This window comes from Anser cygnoides, chromosome 18, assembly GCF_040182565.1.
Source record: "Anser cygnoides isolate HZ-2024a breed goose chromosome 18, Taihu_goose_T2T_genome, whole genome shotgun sequence".
NCBI classification, from domain to species: Eukaryota; Metazoa; Chordata; class Aves; order Anseriformes; family Anatidae; genus Anser; species Anser cygnoides.
Window position 1 is genome coordinate 11,484,111 of NC_089890.1, and position 18,054 is coordinate 11,502,164.

The 18,054-nt window shown below is 44.0% G+C and overlaps 1 protein-coding gene across 1 annotated transcript; it reads right to left on the reverse strand.

The window, feature by feature from the left end:
• Positions 1-18,054, reverse strand: HEATR6 (HEAT repeat containing 6). Its single transcript, XM_048074167.2, has 20 exons — positions 15,461-18,054; positions 14,996-15,103; positions 14,427-14,567; positions 13,311-13,426; positions 12,494-12,608; positions 12,126-12,227; positions 11,600-11,737; positions 10,105-10,397; positions 9,537-9,714; positions 9,151-9,357; positions 8,488-8,587; positions 7,919-8,274; positions 6,858-6,980; positions 6,279-6,365; positions 5,333-5,467; positions 4,054-4,176; positions 2,890-3,014; positions 2,097-2,193; positions 1,466-1,670; positions 1-995 (listed from the first exon to the last, which is right to left on the reverse strand). The coding sequence occupies exons 1-20, from the start codon at positions 15,776-15,778 to the stop codon at positions 445-447; spliced, it is 3,618 nt and encodes a 1,205-aa protein (XP_047930124.2). The 5' UTR covers positions 15,779-18,054; the 3' UTR covers positions 1-444.

Here is an 18,054-nt window from a genome sequence, read left to right on the forward strand (position 1 = left end):
TATTGGCATATTCGGGTTTATTGCAGGGACATAAGAGCGGCAAAATTTGCAGTGCTTAGAAAAACAAAATTCTGCCAGATCCCTCCCCTTACAAATGTGATTTTGAATATCGCAGCAATAGTAACAAAAGGGTTTCAGATAAGCTCATAGAAGAGGCTGTTTTTATAAAACATACAAAGAACGGACATTTGTTTCCCCAGTGCTAACATCGTAACAGGTACAAACAAAACCAACTGAGGATGATTTCAAGAGTTCATTCAAAACAAAAGTTTAAAAAAAATGTTTTATGAGGTGTTATGAATGAATAAAGTTCAAAACAAACTGTTTAACACCAACAACAGGAATCTTCTCTTTTGGATGACCTGCACAATTCCAAGCAGCGTGTTTCTTCTCTGTGTGCAATCAGATGTGCAAGTTACTGGCCACTGAAACAGGTGTTCCTGCTTAGGTCTTTGTTAACTCAGTGGCATTGGCATGGTTTGTCAAGATACCTTCTAGGTAAACACACACTCTTACGCCAGCTTTGCCCTCCACCTGTTTCTCTATCCCATTGAGATGTTCAATAGCTCCTTTTAACTTTTTCTCCCTCTCGCACAAGTCTGTGTGCGTTCCTGCTTCATTTTCTTCAACTCCAGATTTCATATATTGCAAGACATAGGATCTGATTGCATCCCCATTTTCTGTTATGGTTTTCCAAATTAATGGCAGGTCCGTGCTCTTTGCCAGACTTAATAAGTGAAGCAGAGCCTGGCAGATCTGTGTTCTGAGGCTGGCACTGTACTTGAATTCCAGAAAGTCCTCAGTGTCTTCACTTTTCTGCAAGGCTTCCACCAAGGCATCCCAGATCTGGCAGAACTGCTCAGTGGGTCCATAGCATTCCCTCTTGCTAGGGATGGAGAGGGCCATGGCTGATTTGATTCGGATTTTAAAATTCTTGCAAGACTTCACTACTGAGGAAAGCGCATTATATGCTTGTGTGGTCCAAGGAGCCTCTCCTAATAGTAATAAAAATAAACACAACAACACAAACCCTTTTCAATCACTCAAAATAGACAAGACTGTAAATGTATCTCTAAAATATTTAATGGGCTTACATTTACTGTATTTATGCTGGTCTAATGAGAGAAGCAGGGCTTATGAAAAAGAAAATAGTTTTAGGACAGTTAATCTGAAGTTTTGTAAGAGGAAAAGCAACACTTTGCATCTAATCACAGCTGTAAACCCATTCTTCTCCAACATGACAGATCCGACTGAATACAGCACAGTTATGACTGCATCAGCACTTCCAGGATCTGAGCCTATTTCACTGGCTAGAGTTCTGGGAAAGATATACTTCTGGATATGACAACACGATTCAGCTCAGGTTGCTTTCTCCCCTCTTCCCCAGCACATTTGTAACACAGACTGCCTAATTAAAACCACAACCTGCTGTACAAATCCAAAGCCGGGGAACCAGTCTACTCACCCAGTGGCAAGGCAGTGTTCTTGAACACATTCCCCAGCGCGTAACAAGCATTCCAGCGCACCTTCATGGTGGCCTCGCTCAGAACAGTAGAAATGAGGGCCTGAAGAGATTCCTCGATGGCTTCCCTAAATCTGGGGTTTGCTACATGATACGGCTGAAGAAAATGAAGCAGATTCCCAAGGGCCCGGACTGCATTGCTCTTTACCTAAAAGGGAAAAAAAAAGAAGAAAAAAGCTCCCACAAAAGTATTTTGGCTTTTAGCTTATGGGCAAAGCCTTTGTCCAGCCTGCTACATGATCATGCATAGAGTCAACCAGGAACCCATCTGGAACCAAGCTGGTGTCTTTTCAGATGTAACTTAAATACCATCAGAAAGATCAGTCTCTGCAAATGATCATTCCGAAAGAATTAAAAATCCTCACACTGTGGACAAGCACAAAATCAAGTGCCCTGCAGGCCACAGACATGGGAAACATCCCACACATCGACCCTCAGGAGAGGATGCTGACCTGCAGCTCACTGTCTGTTGGGGCAGAACACCCTAAAAGCAAGTACATGGTGCCTTTTTTTAAAATGAAAATGTAAGAGAGCTAACTACGCTACAATCCTCCACCTTCCTTCCCCCTCATACCTTGTCTTTGTCCTTGGATGCTTCGGTCGCAGACCGTAACATTTTCAACAGGAGGAGATCAGAAAATTCCTCTTGAAAACTCTGTCCCATTGTTTCCCTAGGAGAAGGATTACCTTGTGAAAGACCGGCTCAGTTAATCCACTCTCAAAGATGTGATACAATCCTTTATAAAGTCATTTGAACAACCTTCACTCTGTAGAAGGCTAATATGTAAGGCAGACCTCACTACATGTGACCACTATGTTTATTAATTTAAAACCAAGCTATCAATGCAAGAAAGCCTGTTAGCAATGCATTACGTCTGTAATAAAAGACAGAGGGCAATGAATTGCTCAGAGGCAATTCATTAGCAGGAATATATGATAACTATTTCTCCTGTTAAAAATGTAACAGCGGGCTGGGCGTCCTCCAGTCTTTGGCTCGAGGAAGTGTTAAATATTTGTTAATCGTACTTTTGTAGTATGTTAAAGTAAAGTAACCAGGGAACATGCAATTACACAAAGTAACATACAAAAAAAAAACAAAACTGAAAAGTAATCTTGGAGCATACACTAGAATTAATGATTAGAAAGACCTAAAAATCAAGCAGTGAAGTTGAACTTGACCTCAGCTGGGTACGGGATATTTGTAATACAGGCCATGTGTCTACCCATGCTGAAGAGTGGCTACAAAGAAGCATTCAGTTTTGACACACTGACCACAGATTTTGTCTTTTTGATACTAACTGCCCTCTATTTGCTAGGGGAATAAAGGCACTGAGAGGACCTCTGTGGGCCAAAGCCCACTGACGTACATGTTGACAATCAGAGTGTCTGTAAGATTGCCCAGGGACCAGGCTGCTTTGGCACGGACATTCGGAGACTTGTCATGGAGGGAATTCAGAATAGCATTTGCTGTGTCTGCCACAAACATCACATCCTATAAAAGAAAAAAAAAGTGATTAGAAAGTTTTAAAAATCTGTGTGATTTCCTTAGTTACATACACATCTGGCCCTTCTAGGGAAAGTGAGATCTGCACAGACTGCCTCTATTAACATATTCTTTCTTAGGCATGAACTTTTAATGTGTTTATGGTGCTTTCTGTACAGGTTTGTTTGATCTTTAATTAACAGCCTAAACCACCATGGCGACCAAGCTCACCACTCTCCTAGGTAGCTTTTGCTGAAAGGTTTCACTGTATAATTTAATTCCATTGGTGCTTAGTTACTTTGGATTTTAACATAATTACCTAGACTGTCAATTTTATACTCATCAAATCCCAATATTAAGAAGGTAATTGCGTCACCAAACTCCTTGTTGAGCTGCTTGTTTAATTTTCTCTTCTATGGTACATTACATTTCATTTTCATTTCTTTGCTCACAATAAAGGATTTTTCTTGCAAAACATTTGAACTAAAACTGCAGCATCAGCTAGTACTGAATTTGTTTTTGTTAAAATCACTCACTTAAGGCTACATCACAAAAAAAGCTGCTAACCCAACCAAGCTAAGATCAAATTGTTGTGGAAGCTAATCAGCATTTTTCTCTGAATGAGCTTTACTTGTCAGTTTTAAGCAAAACTGAAGCCCCTTCCCATTAAATACTTTAGTTAAACCCTAGAGAGGCATATAGCTGCTCCCTTCTTCCCAGCTCTACTCCATCTCTTGCAGCTCCTTCGTGCCAACCTAGCCTCTCAGTTTGGTCCCTGAGAGCCTGGGGAAGATCCTGACCTACCTCCTTTTGTGTTCCCTTAGGAGGCACTCTGGGTTCTGCTTCATCTCACACAGAACTGCGCTGAGTCTGTTCACCACACAAGGCAGGAGCCAAAATGAAGACAGCAAAGAAAAAACTACATATGCCAAAGACCGAAAGCAAGAAGGAAGGCCAACCATTGCAAACAAATTCAGGTCCCATATCTCGTGGTTTATCAAATGCATTCTAAAACAGTTCAAAATAAGAAAAATAAACAAGTTCTGACCTGACGAAGGCAAGAGAAGAGGATGTAGACTCCAAGGGCACGTGCAGCAGCAGCTTTTACCAGTGGGGTCTCACTGTGGTTCAGGCCAAGCAGCAGAGTGATGCACAGGATCTGCTGGTCATTCTGAAACGATAAGCAGTCGTGGCAACAGAGAGAAACTGAAAAAAAAAAATCAAAGAAAGACAACTGACAAATACTCTGAAAGACTGCAATACATGGAATCTATAGAAGCTACCATTCAGAGTGTACTCTCTTCTTCAAGGTAAACTGACGGGCATTTCTGGATGTCACACAGAAAGCCACAACACTTCCAGAAAAAGTTGCCTTGTTGCTATCAGATAATACCATGAAGGAATCAAAATACTATCTATCATCCAAACGCAGAAGGCAAATGGCCCATCAGAGGTGAAACAACCTGGATCAGTTGCTTTCTCCTGTCACTTCGTAAACAAGGACACCAAGGTAGATTAAGTTCATCCTGGACAGATTGCCAGTTTACCAAACCGCGACAAAGATCTTTGTTTCACCAGAGCAAAGGGTCAGAGTGGGCACTGACTTGACCCCACGTGACCACAGGGACAAGAGAGTGTACAAGATCAAAGTACAGAGCGACGAAGTACACGCTGTACTTGGAGAAACCAGACGGAGAATACCAGAGATACTGCTGTACTAGCAATTCTTGGGCAAATGAGATCTGGCAGAGTACTCCCCATCAAGAAGGGCACAGTGACATAAAAGGAGCTGCACAATGCAGTGGTGGTACGCTGCCAAGGCTTTCATGTTTAGAAGCATATTTCATGTTGCAAAAGGAGAGGAGGGCCAGCATATTCGTTTGCTTCTGCCAGGGCAAACACTGCAGTTTGATGTTTTAAAAGCCAGCCAAAAGAAAAAACTTGCATGCAAATTGGTGAACATCAGTCCACGGCTGTTAGCTCAGCTCTCTCTTCAAATGCTTAACCAGCAAAATAGCAACCCTTCACCCCTCCCTCATGCGAAGAAATTCTTGCCCTCCATCCCATGCATCAATAGCCAAGGTTGAGTATTCATAGCAGGGCCAAAAAGCTTCTGTGACCCGCAGTTTAATTGGTTTGTGAGACTAATTACTCTCAACATTGCTTTTTCCAGTCCTCAATAGCCACAGCTTGTTCAGAACGCAAGAAATATTCCAGAAGGCTTCCCTACCTTCTCCATATAAAGGCTTTATATTACTACAATCTAGCAGACAAGAAAAAAGTCTCAGCAGGTAAAAAACGCCAGGCTTATAGAAGTGCTCCGTTACCTGCAGACTGCCAAAAGCTTCTGGCAAGATGGAGGACAGAGCATCACAGGCACTCGTCTGAAGAGTTGCATGTTGAGAATTCTGCAGAGCACCAGGTAAAGGGCCATTTAACATCATAGTCCAGAAAGTGACAACCTGCACAAGAAGCAGACAGGTTTACCTGTTACAACTCGGCAATTATGCCTAAGTTCTGTAATAGTTTGTCTTTTTCTACAATCATTTAGAAGACGTACTTACAGCAGGTAGCAAAATCACACAAGAAAGTGATTACAACTATTTGGAACCCTAAAATAATTAACATCCAGAATAAAGTATTTAAGATATTTTAGTACCGCTGTAAAGTGCTTATTCGCCGAGTTGTGTTTGTTCCTTCTCAAGGGGATACACCCACTTCTACTGCATTATGCAGATGTACGATTCCATTCTTGAAACCACAAAGCTGGGTATTTTCATTTACCTGACAATCTCCATTCACAACAAGTAACAGGAAACCACTACTACTGGACACGTTTCCCAGCTTGCAGGGTCACTGGTGACAAGCTTAGGATTTAGTATACTCTAAATAACTTTTTAAAGTTACCTTCTGTTCACAGAACACCATAAAGCTATACGTCTACTTCCAGGTTTTATGTAGCAGCAATGACACATGCAAAGTGTGCACTGCTCTTCCAGCTTCCTGACTTACATCAGGCAGGAAGAAGTGGGATGAGGAAAGGCAGAGGCATTGTTAATACCACGTAAAACGATCACTTGCCTACAGTCTAAAATAAATGCCAAAATAACGGAGGAGGTCTACAGCAATCGTACATCCCAGTGCCTATAAAGCTGCAGGTATTTACTCCTGTTCTGCTTTCCTGCGATTGATTTGTTCCCATGCCAGTAACTTTGCAGGGAATTCAAGAAAGGAAGCTCTGAGTGCAATCTCAGAGGGAGCCCACACACTTACCATGCTGACCGGTACTCTCTGATCAGGGGCAACAGCTGAATCAGGTTTGTATTGCTGTACTATACCTGTGCCCAGCTCCTCCAGAAGCTGCAAGGAAACAAAAAGCAGCTAGATCTTCATCAAGGATGACTCACGTACCACAGAACTACAGTAACCTTTACCTAGGACTATACTTATTTACCCAAGGAACAAAAATATGAGATCCAGTATTAATTTGGACTCTATCCTGTCCCTGCTAGCAAAGAAATTAGAGGAAAAGCCTTTCTTACATAAAATCCCCAGCTAAAGCAGCATAACAAATTGCTCGGCAAAGAGGAAGTTTTTTTTTTGAGATTTCTTTTTGGGTAACGGGCCAAGCATCCGTTAAGAATTCAAGACTAGAAGTAGAAGATGCACTTCCCAAAGTGGCAGGGTGCTGCATTTCCAAAGAGCTACAGCAGGCACCAGCTCATTACAAAGTGCTGCTAAGTGAAAAATACAGACTCTGAATATTCAGCATTACTCATCTGTATTTGCAAAGCACACCGAATGGCAAAACTGACTCGGTAAAATAATATTGGTGTTTCCTCACACTCTTACTTTGGCTCCATGAAGCTGAATGGATGGATCCACTTCTTCCATGCATTTGCAAGCCACTTCTCCAAGTTCTAGCAAATAGGTCTGAGCCATAGAGAAATACCCTTTCACAAGGAGAGCCAATACCTAAACAAAACCAAGAGATAAAATCAATTCAGCATTTTTTCTCTCTATTAAACCAAACTAACTGAAACACAGGCAGCAGGTTAACAGGCGAACCAACACAGCAACCATATACTGAAGTCTAATGTAACAGATACACCTTACAGGACAACTTCTAGAAGAGTAGAGCTAATTAAAAACCTTCCGATTCCACTATATTGTTTTTAAAAGAGCCACAAAAGCACTATTGGGTAGCAACACAATGAATTATTTACCGTAAGTTAAATGAGGTCTCCTGTAGCAAAAGAAATAAGCAAGTGTCTGTAAGAGTAATACATTCTGCATCCCCTGCAATACTGCTGCTGTGTTCTGTGAAGCTAGATTTAACAAATATCCGTTGTTCCAGAGAAAGTATGAGACCTTTGGGATGCACACTACAAAATCTTATCGTTTTCTGTGGTTACGTGAAGAAAAATAGGGCCAAGCCTCAACGTTTACAGGTGGTACTTTAGCCATGCAGCATCATCCTGCAGCTCTTCCCACTCTGTTCATCAATTGCGAGGTTTCCAGCACCACTCCCCTGACTCCCACCCCCGTTTTCTAGCAAAACTTTAATTTAGATTCTGTACAGAGGAGTTTGCATGGGGGAAAACTCACAGCTTTCACCAGATGCCAGCACTTACAACCAAGTAATATTTAAAAATAATAAAGGTAGCAAAAATCAGGCAGAACTCACTGCTGCAGCTTTACTTTGGGAGGGCTTTGCTGGGGCCACAGGCATAGAATCAAAATGCTACTGCTCCTTCAGCCACAACAGATCAGAAATGCTGCTCTAGCAAATGCTTTCACCTAATCTCACTGAGCGAGCTAAAAACAAAGGCAACCCACGAGACTCGGCTGATGTGAGGCAATTTGATATTGTACCAGGCTGTTCATTTTACAAGCTAACTGTTCATCGTCACCTGCAAGGATTCCAGTCGAACAGGAGATGGTTCATAAACGCTCCCAGATGGAAAGTTAGCATCGCTGTCAGAGCAGGAATCCTCTCTGGGCAGAACAACGATGGAAATACAGAGACGAATAAGCCAGCACGGTTCTGAAGACATACATCCCACTGGATTATCTGGAGACTCCCCTTCCAAGGGGATGGCTTTTCTCCACTGCTCGGAAGAATTAAAACGATGAGGGGTTCCACTACCACTACTGTTTAGCCCTGAAGAACTGGGCTGTTGCAAAAGTAACTGCACCTCTGGTAAGGGTGCTTGGGCAGATACTACAGCCCCTAATAGCGTGAGGCTAGAAACTCGAACGTTAACATCTGCAAGAAAGAACAGGGAGGGGGAAGAGAAAGCCAGCCCATTAGCATCTCACTGAGACCTCAGCATTTTTTTTTCAGACATTTTCAAATGAGACAGACCATAACATATAATTTGATGGTGCCACCTCTAGTTACGTATTTATAATATTGCATAATAACCAACGTTGAATTAAGGAATAACATGCAAAGAGGCCCCGGGTATACAGAACAAACCTTTATGACAAATGTATGGCTTTATCTGGTTCCAGACTCTTGTCAGCAACCCAGGATTTAAACGGCTGTATGGTGCATTTGAAACCAAATTTGCAAGGCACTGAAACACATAAAAACATACACGGAGTGGTGGTTACAACATCAGCCTGGCCTCCAATACATTCGTTCTTACATTTGCAATTTAGGCCGTTTAGACAGCTAAGTATCTGAGTGCACCTGAAAAAAAATGACCCAGTTAGCTGCTCTTTGAATGTGGTTACAAACTTGGCTCCTACAACAAGTATGTAAGTACTGTGACCTGGCATAAAGACCAAGAAACTTCAATAGCCCATGGAAAACTTTTGCTTCTTAAGATGGCAGTTTGGATTTAAGTCTCGAAGGCAGGGTAAGTCTTCACAAACATTACACAGGCTCATTCACCTCAAAAAAAGAATACATGAAAGAAATGCAGAACAAGAGAACTGCACTGAAGAGAAAAGAGACCCTAGGCCTTTGTAGAAAGACTGTCATTGAAGCTCTGTGATATGATGACAGTATTTGTCCCTCTTCCCCCTTGGTCCTCAACAGCTACAAGAACTGCGCAATCTTTATTCAAAAAAAAAAAAAATCTAGAGACCAATATCAGCTCTTGGGTAGCGCTTGAAACATTGACAGTGCAATTACCTTGATGATTTGTGTTAGTGTCTGAAAGGATGATTCTGCCACCAGGGCCAGCAGCAGGCAGCGGTGCAGCTCCCGGATGCTAGAAGCAATAGTTACAGAGAAGGGTGTAAAAGCTCTCTTGTGATCATTAGCATCTTCAGCAACAGAAAGAAACTGCTTCGAACCTTCCAGAATGGCTGAGAGAACTTGAAGAGAACAGGCACGTGTCTGAAATGATAAAACATTTTTGTTAGCCACAGCAGATCTTTTGAGAAAACACTGTTTTCTCACAGGCCTTCTGGAATGATCGTCTCAAGCACATGATGAGTATCACATTCTTACTATGCGAGATGAATAACTTAAGATTAATACTTGAAAAATGCTTCATCTACTCAAAACCGTCTAACCTTTGGAGAAGGGTCCTTTAAAGCAATAGTCATCAGGGACACTGACTGGGGGCTGCCAATGCCAGGCGCATCAGGAACAAACGCTGACCAGTAGCCGTAAAGAACTCTTTTTTCTATCGATTTGATAGTAGAGAGGAAACAGGCTAGAGCCCCTTGACGAACTTTGGCTTGGTAAGACCTTAAAAACAAATAAGCAAAAAGATTAATGGAATAGCAGCAGTGAAAAGTAATGGACTTAACCTCTTTCATGTTAGTGGCTAGCCGTAAAAGCAGTAAGTGAAGTATTTCAGACCAAAACCGGGAACAGAAAGGGCAAGTTTACTTTCAAGCCAATATTAATTACTGCCTTCCATTTTTCTTGTACCACAACATAAACAGAAAAGTGATTTTTTCAACAGTTTTGATTAAGAACAAAGCACTGGAATCCTCTGAAAGGAAGTCTGCACACATGCAAAATTGGTACTAGATCTACAGGAACAAAAGGGATGATTTAATGTGATAAACTTAAATTGTTATGAAAACAGCACTACTTGCTACTATGTTTTATGATCACACGAACAACAATAACCTCGTTTTGCTCTGTATTCCACCTTCAGCATCAGAATATTCTGACTCACTGCTGCTGATTCTCTTCCAGCTAGTACAGTGTGAAGATAAGTGATCCTTTCCAGCAGGCACATATGCAGCATCTGATGCAAGAGTCTTGGGATCTGAATGACTACTGTTCTGTGCATCCCCCAAGCGCAGTTTCAGCATGTCAACTCCACGGATCGATTCCTTTCCTGTATCACACAAATCTTCTCTTCCTTCTTCTGCAAGCTCTCCTTTCTTTTGTTTCCCTTTGGACTTTTTTCTTCGGTTCTGTTTTTTAAAAAAAAATAAATAGATTATTTAAAAAAAATTTTTGAAGTAGTATCTATAAAGATGTGCAAATGTTTCATAGTGGTAAATCTATTTATTATCTTATTATCTATTTACTATTGGAAAAGATCTCATCTGAAAACAAAGCTAATTGTTAATCCAGACGAAAGCAGAGTTCAGTATAATAAATCATGCCCTTTGTATAAGTACATCGACAAAACAGTTTTAGTTTCTAAACATGTTTAGATGAAATTTAGTTTAACTATGAGTTATTACAGCTATTTAGCATCCTCAATGCAACAATACTGCATGTATAAATGCAATAAAATGTATATACAATATTGTACATATCTAAAAAAAAAATCACACCATCAGTATCTGAGAGACTGCAAATTCTGCCTATTAGTAACAACAGTAAGGTCAATATACTAACATCCTAGTGTAAGTAAGCAGTTTATATCTGAATAGCCTCAAAAATTAACCCTTGGCTTCTTTATCAGTAAAGCAAAAAATTTTCAACAGAGAACTTTTATTTGAAAAATATATTTCGCACAGAAATTAATAAAAATAGCCAGTGCTTTTGCAGTTCTTTTGGATTTATAGTAATTATTTAACATCTAAAAAGAAACGAGTCAACATGACTACCGAACTTTGGATTACCAATTATCTGAAAGACATTAAAGGGGAAAAAAAATTTACAGGGTTAAATAATAACCTGTATAAGAATTAAGCAGAACAGCTAGGGAGGAGAGGAAAAACAGAAAAAAAAAGAAAGAAAATCAGTCTCTAAGTATCAGTCTCTAGGTGAACTTGACTTCCCTTAGAAAAAGTTGAAATGACTATGCAGATGTTAGGAGAGAAAATGCAATTTACAAAATAAAAAACTTTGGCTAGTCTGCAAGCATCAATTCCACGTCTGCAGGCCAAGAATTCTTGGCTACAGACGAATCTCTGATGCACACAGCTTAAGTCAAGAAAACCAGTCTCTGCAGAGCCATTTGTTCTTGTCACCCGAGTTCACAAAGCAATTCGATTCAGTGCAGAGATTTATAACCAATATCTTTAAAGCAAAAGAAAACAAAAAAATGTATCGTGCCCAAAATGCAAAGAGACCATTAGCCACTAATACCTTATCAGGTAACATACAACCTCAACAAACACGCACACGAGCACGCAGGAGAATCAGTACGATTTCAGTTTACCCCTGTTGCCTTCGAGGCGGCCGGCTCTGGCTGCTCCTGCTTGACGGGCGACCTTTTGTCATACTGAGGTAACGGGGCTGGGTACAAGGCTGCAGGCACCTCTATGCTCAGTCCCGGCAGGCCGTGAAACATACACTTCTAGAAGAGTAACAGAAATATTAGCATTTTTTCCTTTTTGATGCACAAAGATTTGCTGTGTATTTCCTCAGGCGTTCATCACTTTTCCCTTTGCCTTGTGATCCTCCCTTCCACGTCTTGCCTCTCCCTATGCTATCTAACAGCTATCTCCAGAAGGACTTTAAGTGGGTCCAAAAAAACAGGCCTCCCATCTTTCTCTCACATTCTTATGTAGGAACTGCAGCTAAGATGCTGTGAGAGAAACACGACGCTTTTTTCTTTATATCTCACACTACCTCTTTCCCCCACACTCAGGCTTCTCTGCTCTTTCTTCCTCATCTTCCCATACTGTTTTGCACGCAACGGGCAACTGGAACGCACACTTTCCAATGTCTATCTCAGTATTTACCTTCAATACTGCAAGAAGAGATCCAAGCTGGTCAGCTTGCATTAGTTTCATCTTCCCGCCATTTAGAAGCGACTGGATACCTTTCAGTGCATTCTGTAGCAACTGAAAGCAAAAAGCACAGTTATTTACTTTTCCTTCCCAAAACACTGAAGGTTCACACCTCTCAAGTGACCTTCTAGGCAGTTAAAGCTTTGCTCAACATAGTTACTTTGACAGTTATTTATAATATCCTGTTAAAGCGAAACAAAAAAAAAAAAGTCTATTTAAGCAAAATCTCAGTTGAAAACATTCCAAATTTCATATATTCCAAAATTCCAATATTCCAGCAGCACAATTTCCTGATTAGAGTATCCTAGACTCACACTTACCACACAGAAGGTGATGTCATCTACATCAGAGGTTTTTGAAGACTGCAGAACACTCAGAAAAGTTTGAAAACAGACACTTCGGTAGGACTCATCCAAGTATGGCTGCCCAGGCACACTAAAATAAAAGAGACAAATCATTGCTTTATAATCTGTCTCTTGATTTACTGTAGGAAGAAAGGAAAATTGCATCACTTTAATCTTTGCTGCCATAAGTACCATAAAATAAAAGTTGGCCATTGCTGCAGTAGCTTTAAAGTAATTAAGCAAATTCTTTTTTAATGGATTCCTAAGCATCTGTTTCCAAAACTTTTAGTTACTTCAAGCCACCAAAGCACGTTTGATAACATTCAGAGGACAGCCCTAATACTGCAAGTGATTTTCCTGAAATTCGAATCACGGAATAGCTGAGGTTGGAAGGTACCTCTGCAGATCAGCTACTCCAAGCCCCTTGAACACAGCACAGCCGATGACAGCAGGTTGCCCCAGACCACGTCCATTCACGTTCTGAGCACCCCCAAGGATGGAGGCCTCACAACCTCCCAGCAATTACCACAGGACCAGACAAAACACTTTCTTTTCTTTCCTAAACATCTTCCACAATAACGCTATTTCCAGAAGTCTGAGAGTTCACGGTTTTATCCGCAGAGGACACAATAGCTTGGAGCACTAACGTTTTAGACTTCAAGTTTAAGCATCTACAGCCTACAGGTCCCACATTTGCTCTTCCTAGTGCGGACAGAGCAGACCAGCTGCCCGTGCTGTCAGATGTACATCTTCTAAGGCACCCACTCCACCACCCACAAAGGCTGGTACGCACCTGAGACACAGGTTTGCCATGCTGTGTAGTGCTGCCGTCCTGAGCTCCGTGTTGGGCTGAGCAGAATCACCGAACTGCACCAGGAGTCCCGTCTTGCCCAGCAAATCCGGGAGATACTGAAACAAACCAGCAGAAGTCATTAGGGGTCAATGCTCTTCCCTCAGCCCGATGGCTCTTTTGTTTGGTAGTTAAATATATCTATGCTACAAAAAAAAGAGTTGTCAGCTGCAATTTCAAATTCCAGAGACAGATTATGTTTACCAAACTGACCAGATGATGTGCATTTCCAAAGCTCTCCTATTTTTTATTAAAAAAGTACTGAGCGTGAGCATAGCTCAGGCTGAGTCACAATTTATGCCTTCTTCCCAGACATAAAGCTAAGTTAGTAACAACTGCTGTACCAAACTGCTGCAGTTTTCTAGGCTACAAACCCACGCAAGCTGGCAGCTACAACACTGCCAGCATCACTACCCCGTGCTCCAGACAAACAGCAGAAACTGCTCTGCAAACTGCCAAGAGTTGGTAATAGCAAGAGAATTCAACATATCAACCACTCTCAGTCACACCGCAGCCACAAGGAGCTTCGTGCAAGCCCAGGACTGATACTACAGAGCCTCGACTTTGAAGTGGCTTTGAGCCCATTGCACATCAAAGACCTGATCTGGCTGTGGGATAAGTTTCCAGATCCTCAATGGAGCCTGCTGAGTAATGTGCAATTCGAAGCTCCCCACGTTCTTCCTGCCTGACACACAGACAAACCAGGGGGCTTAGTCTGCAGGCTGAGCCAGGTGCCCTTCCTTCACAGTGTGCCTTTGGCTCAAGCCAGATCCCAGATGGTCCCTACAGCTGCAGCCTGCAGGTACAGCATCATTCAGCACGGGAAGAAGCTTGTCATCTACTGATTGTTACGATATACACCTAACACACCTGAAATTCAACTTTTCCACAGATACCAGGCACAATTTAAACGGGGTCTAATATTAACCTAAAAGGTACAGTGGTTTGAGAACATGATATGTTTTCCACTTCCCTCCCCTGCTCTCCAAAAGAAAAAAAGAAGAAACAACGGAGGTTGCAAGATTTTCTTGGTTAGTTTCCCCTAGTTTGTAAACCTACCTTCTGGCATTTAGGTCCATTATTGTAAACAAGAGCTGCTAAAGCTTGCAGGATTTCTACATGCGTCCAAGAGCTGCACTGCTTAAGAGCAGAGATGCAGTAGGAGAGAAGAAAATTCAAGTTCTGTTCATCAAATGTCACCTGCCATAACAGAAAAAGATTACGGTCAAGAAAAATACATCATCCTGTAGCGTTAAGATCAATATATCTACCCTCTTAATGGGTACAGACTTGTGTAATCTGGCTGTTACAATTGCACATCATCACAGAATCAGGCTACAATTAAGAAAAGGATAAATTCACACAAACGTCTTATAACCAGGAGTATTTCCTGTGGTGTATTACTTATGACCGGGAGCTGTTTTTACACAAGGAAGCTGTCAGCCATGCTAGAGCCACAGATCAGAACCTCAGCCAAAGGTAAAGGAACGACAGAACAAAAATCAAGTGAATTGGCACAAAGGCCAGCTCCACGGCTCGGTAAAAGAAAGAAAAGGCCTCTCTAGCGTAGTGGGGAGGTAGGGAGGTAGCACAGAGGGAACAGAGAGACGTGGCCAAACTTTCCGTACCTGAAATCTGTTAAGTAAGTGATAGATAAGCTGGCAGACTTTGCTGACGAGATGCGCCTGATCGAGATGAACCAGCTGGCAGGCTTGGACAAGCAAAGCACAAACGTCCTGGAAAAGAAAGCGTAAGCTTATTATTCAGAGACGACAAACCTGGGGTGGAAACCACATCACCGGCTACGACTTTGATCTCATAGCCAGTATAACCCCAACACCGATACGCGTGGATAACTAACGAGACGCCCGAAGCTCCCACTTGGGAGCCTTCCCTTTCCCTCGCTCGTCGCTTAAACGGCCCCAAACCGCAGCGGTGCCGCTCCAACAGCGGACAGCGGGGCAAAACCAAGGCCAGAAATGATAGCCAAACCCAAAATAAAACAAACAAAAAAAAAAAAAACCCCACAGGGAAGCTCAGAGACGACCCGCGCCGCTCACGCGTGGGGTGCCCCCAGCGCAGCGCCCCGGTACCTGCGGGCTGGGCCCGGCCGCCGCGGCGGGCCCGCAGCTCTCGGAGATGAGCTGGTCGAACAGCAGGTGCAGCTCGGTGCGGCGGCCGCCCGCGGGCAGCTCGGAGCCGGCCTGAAGGCGGAGGGCGCCCAGCCGCGCCAGGCAACGCCGGAACGAGCCGCCCGGCTCCGGCCCCGCCATCTTGAGCCCTCCCGGCGGCGGCGTTATGGCAACGCCGGGCCCTTCCGGGGCGCCTATGGCGGCCGGGCCGGGCGGGGAGGGGAGGAGGGAGGGAGGGGAGGCTGCAAAATGGCGGCCGCGGGAGGGGCGCGGCGACATGGGGCGGGCGGCGGCCTCTGAGGGCAGCGCGGGGCGGCAGGGGGCACTGCCCGCCCGCACCCGGCCCGGAGCGGCCGGGACTGCCCCCGGAGGGGGTTGTCCGCGTTTTGTAGGTAGCAAAACCTCAGGCGGAGCCACGCGTTAATGTCGTTATCGCGTGTTCATGTCGCGACAGGGCGACTCGACGGAGCTCCCGGCCTAGCCGTCGCCCTGCGGAGAGCCGCTCGCTGCTGCCAAGTGCCCCGGGAGGCGAAGTGACGGCGGGGAGCCCGTGGCCGCCTTTGCCGTGGCGGAGCCTCTGCGAGGGGGTCTTCGCCGAGTGGTTTTGGTGTGAAAATGAGCGAAATTGGGGCTTGTGCCAGGCAGCGAGCGCTGCCGGGAGGCGCGCCCCGATACACGCAGCTGGGTGCTGCTGGACTCGGCAGAGCCGCTGTGGGTTTGGCATTTCAAAGCCAGGAATGTCAGCAGTGCCTCCCCAGCTCTGCCTGGCGCAAATTTCCACCAAACCCACGCTCGGGGACCGCTTTCGGTTTTGTTCCTTTTGTCACCATTTTATTTTGTGATTTATTATTTTGAAAGCTTCTTAATACACATTTAAAGCTCGTCCTTTCTCGTTGTCCTTTGTTTTTTTAAAGTGCTGCTGAAATCTGTGTTTTGACAGCAGCCCCTGCTTTTGTGAGGCCCTAATAAATCTGTGACCGAAACCACCACGTGGGTTTACAAAGCAACCAAAGGCAGAGCTGGTGAAGTAATTCCTCTTCACCAGAGCTTAGGGAGTAATTTCTCTGAATTTGTTACATGGAGACACATCTTACCGGCACCTAGTAAGCCTTCACGTTTGCTCGCCCCTCAAAAACCCCAAACAAGAGCAACCATTGCGCAGTATCCAGCAGCGGCCATGAGGGAAAAGAGCACAAGTCCGCGACTGTTAAACGTGCTCTGCTACTATCATGCAAATACATCTGGTTCGACAGCACAGAGCCAGACTTCAAAGGACAGAGAAGTCATTAGAATCACAGTTCAAAGAAAAAAGTGAGCAGCTGGGTTAGGCCATCTGGTATGGGACATAAAATGGTCTCTTTCTTCCCCAGTCAGTCTATGAAATTTTCATTAATCGTAGGAACACCTTCCAACATTAAGCAACATAATATTGTTTAAACTGTAAGTCTTAATCACCAACGCTCATATCTGAGGAAAACAAAGTACCTGAAGTCTGGCGGGTTCTTTTCCTCACCTGTAATGCCATGTGCCGTAATTACAATTTTAGCTTGGTATTTTCAAAGCAAATTAGTGGGAATTGGATTCCTCAGCTCCTTTGAAGGTCCCAGGAAAGAATGTGGAAAGGACGGCTCCCCAGGCTGCAGGGGAATCTCCTATATTGATTTCAGGAGCTGTGTTTGGCTTAAAAACATGCAGAGAAAGAAAGCGTCCTCCCCAGGCCGCATCACCGGGGCTTGCAGCGGGGTCTGTGCTTCCCCAGGTGCCAGGACTGGGGCCAGGCAAACGCTGATGCCAGAAGGGCTGGTGCTGGGCCTGATCCTCTGCGTGAAGCAGGAGCTGGCACTGCTGGCTCCGCGCTGGCTGCCCCACCGGGGCAGGACAGTGGTGGGGAACCCATGGGCAAGCATAATACATCAAGACAGTCCTCTGCAAGAAGCCATGAGAAGATATGGATAAATCTATGTCTGGAAAGCTTATGGCAGGGCTAGGGGAGTGCAAAATCACTGAGATGAGATGAGCTGCACTGGCCCACAGAACTGGGAGAGTTCCCATGGGGATAACGTTTTGTGAACCGTGGTTGATTACGGCTTAAAGGAAAACCACCTCCATGCAGCACCCCAGCGGATATCCGAGCCGAGAGAAATTCCAGCTCCGGCAGTGTAAGCACAGCTCAGCAGAAATCCCCGTTTCAGATGCTCTTATCTCCAGGCCCCCAAGAGCTCCCGGAAATTGCTATTCCTGTTGAATATATGGATGAGTTCCTTGAAATTCAGGCAGGTGGTTTGATAATGCAGGGCCGGTGACAGCTGCCACGGGGAAGCCACACGGAACAGGGGCCGTGGCAGAGAGCTCAAGGGCATGGCAGATACCTGCTGATTTTGACAAAACGATGACCTGGGAACTGCTATCATTCCTCCCTGCCTCCTTGCATTTCGGATCTGTCAGCTGCGTCTGTTCCTGGAAAAGGCAGAATGGAAAAAGTTCATCTTGATCTTATTGCCCTGGGAGAATAACTGGCCCAAAACTCAGATCAGAATTTCAGGAGGTTTCTTTGC

What these genes read in the sequence shown, in the direction of transcription:
- HEATR6 (XM_048074167.2), bottom strand. Translation starts at nt 15,778, where the DNA reads ATGTCGCCGCGCCCCTCCCGCGGCCGCCATTTTGCAGCCTCCCCTCCC. An exon ending in CTCTTCTTGCAGTATTGAAG is followed by an intron (nt 11,738 to 12,125) that starts GTAAATACTGAG and finishes TTACTCTTCTAG; the next exon opens with AAGTGTATGTTTCACGGCCT. An exon ending in CCGCCTCGAAGGCAACAGGG is followed by an intron (nt 10,398 to 11,599) that starts GTAAACTGAAAT and finishes TTTAAAAAACAG; the next exon opens with AACCGAAGAAAAAAGTCCAA.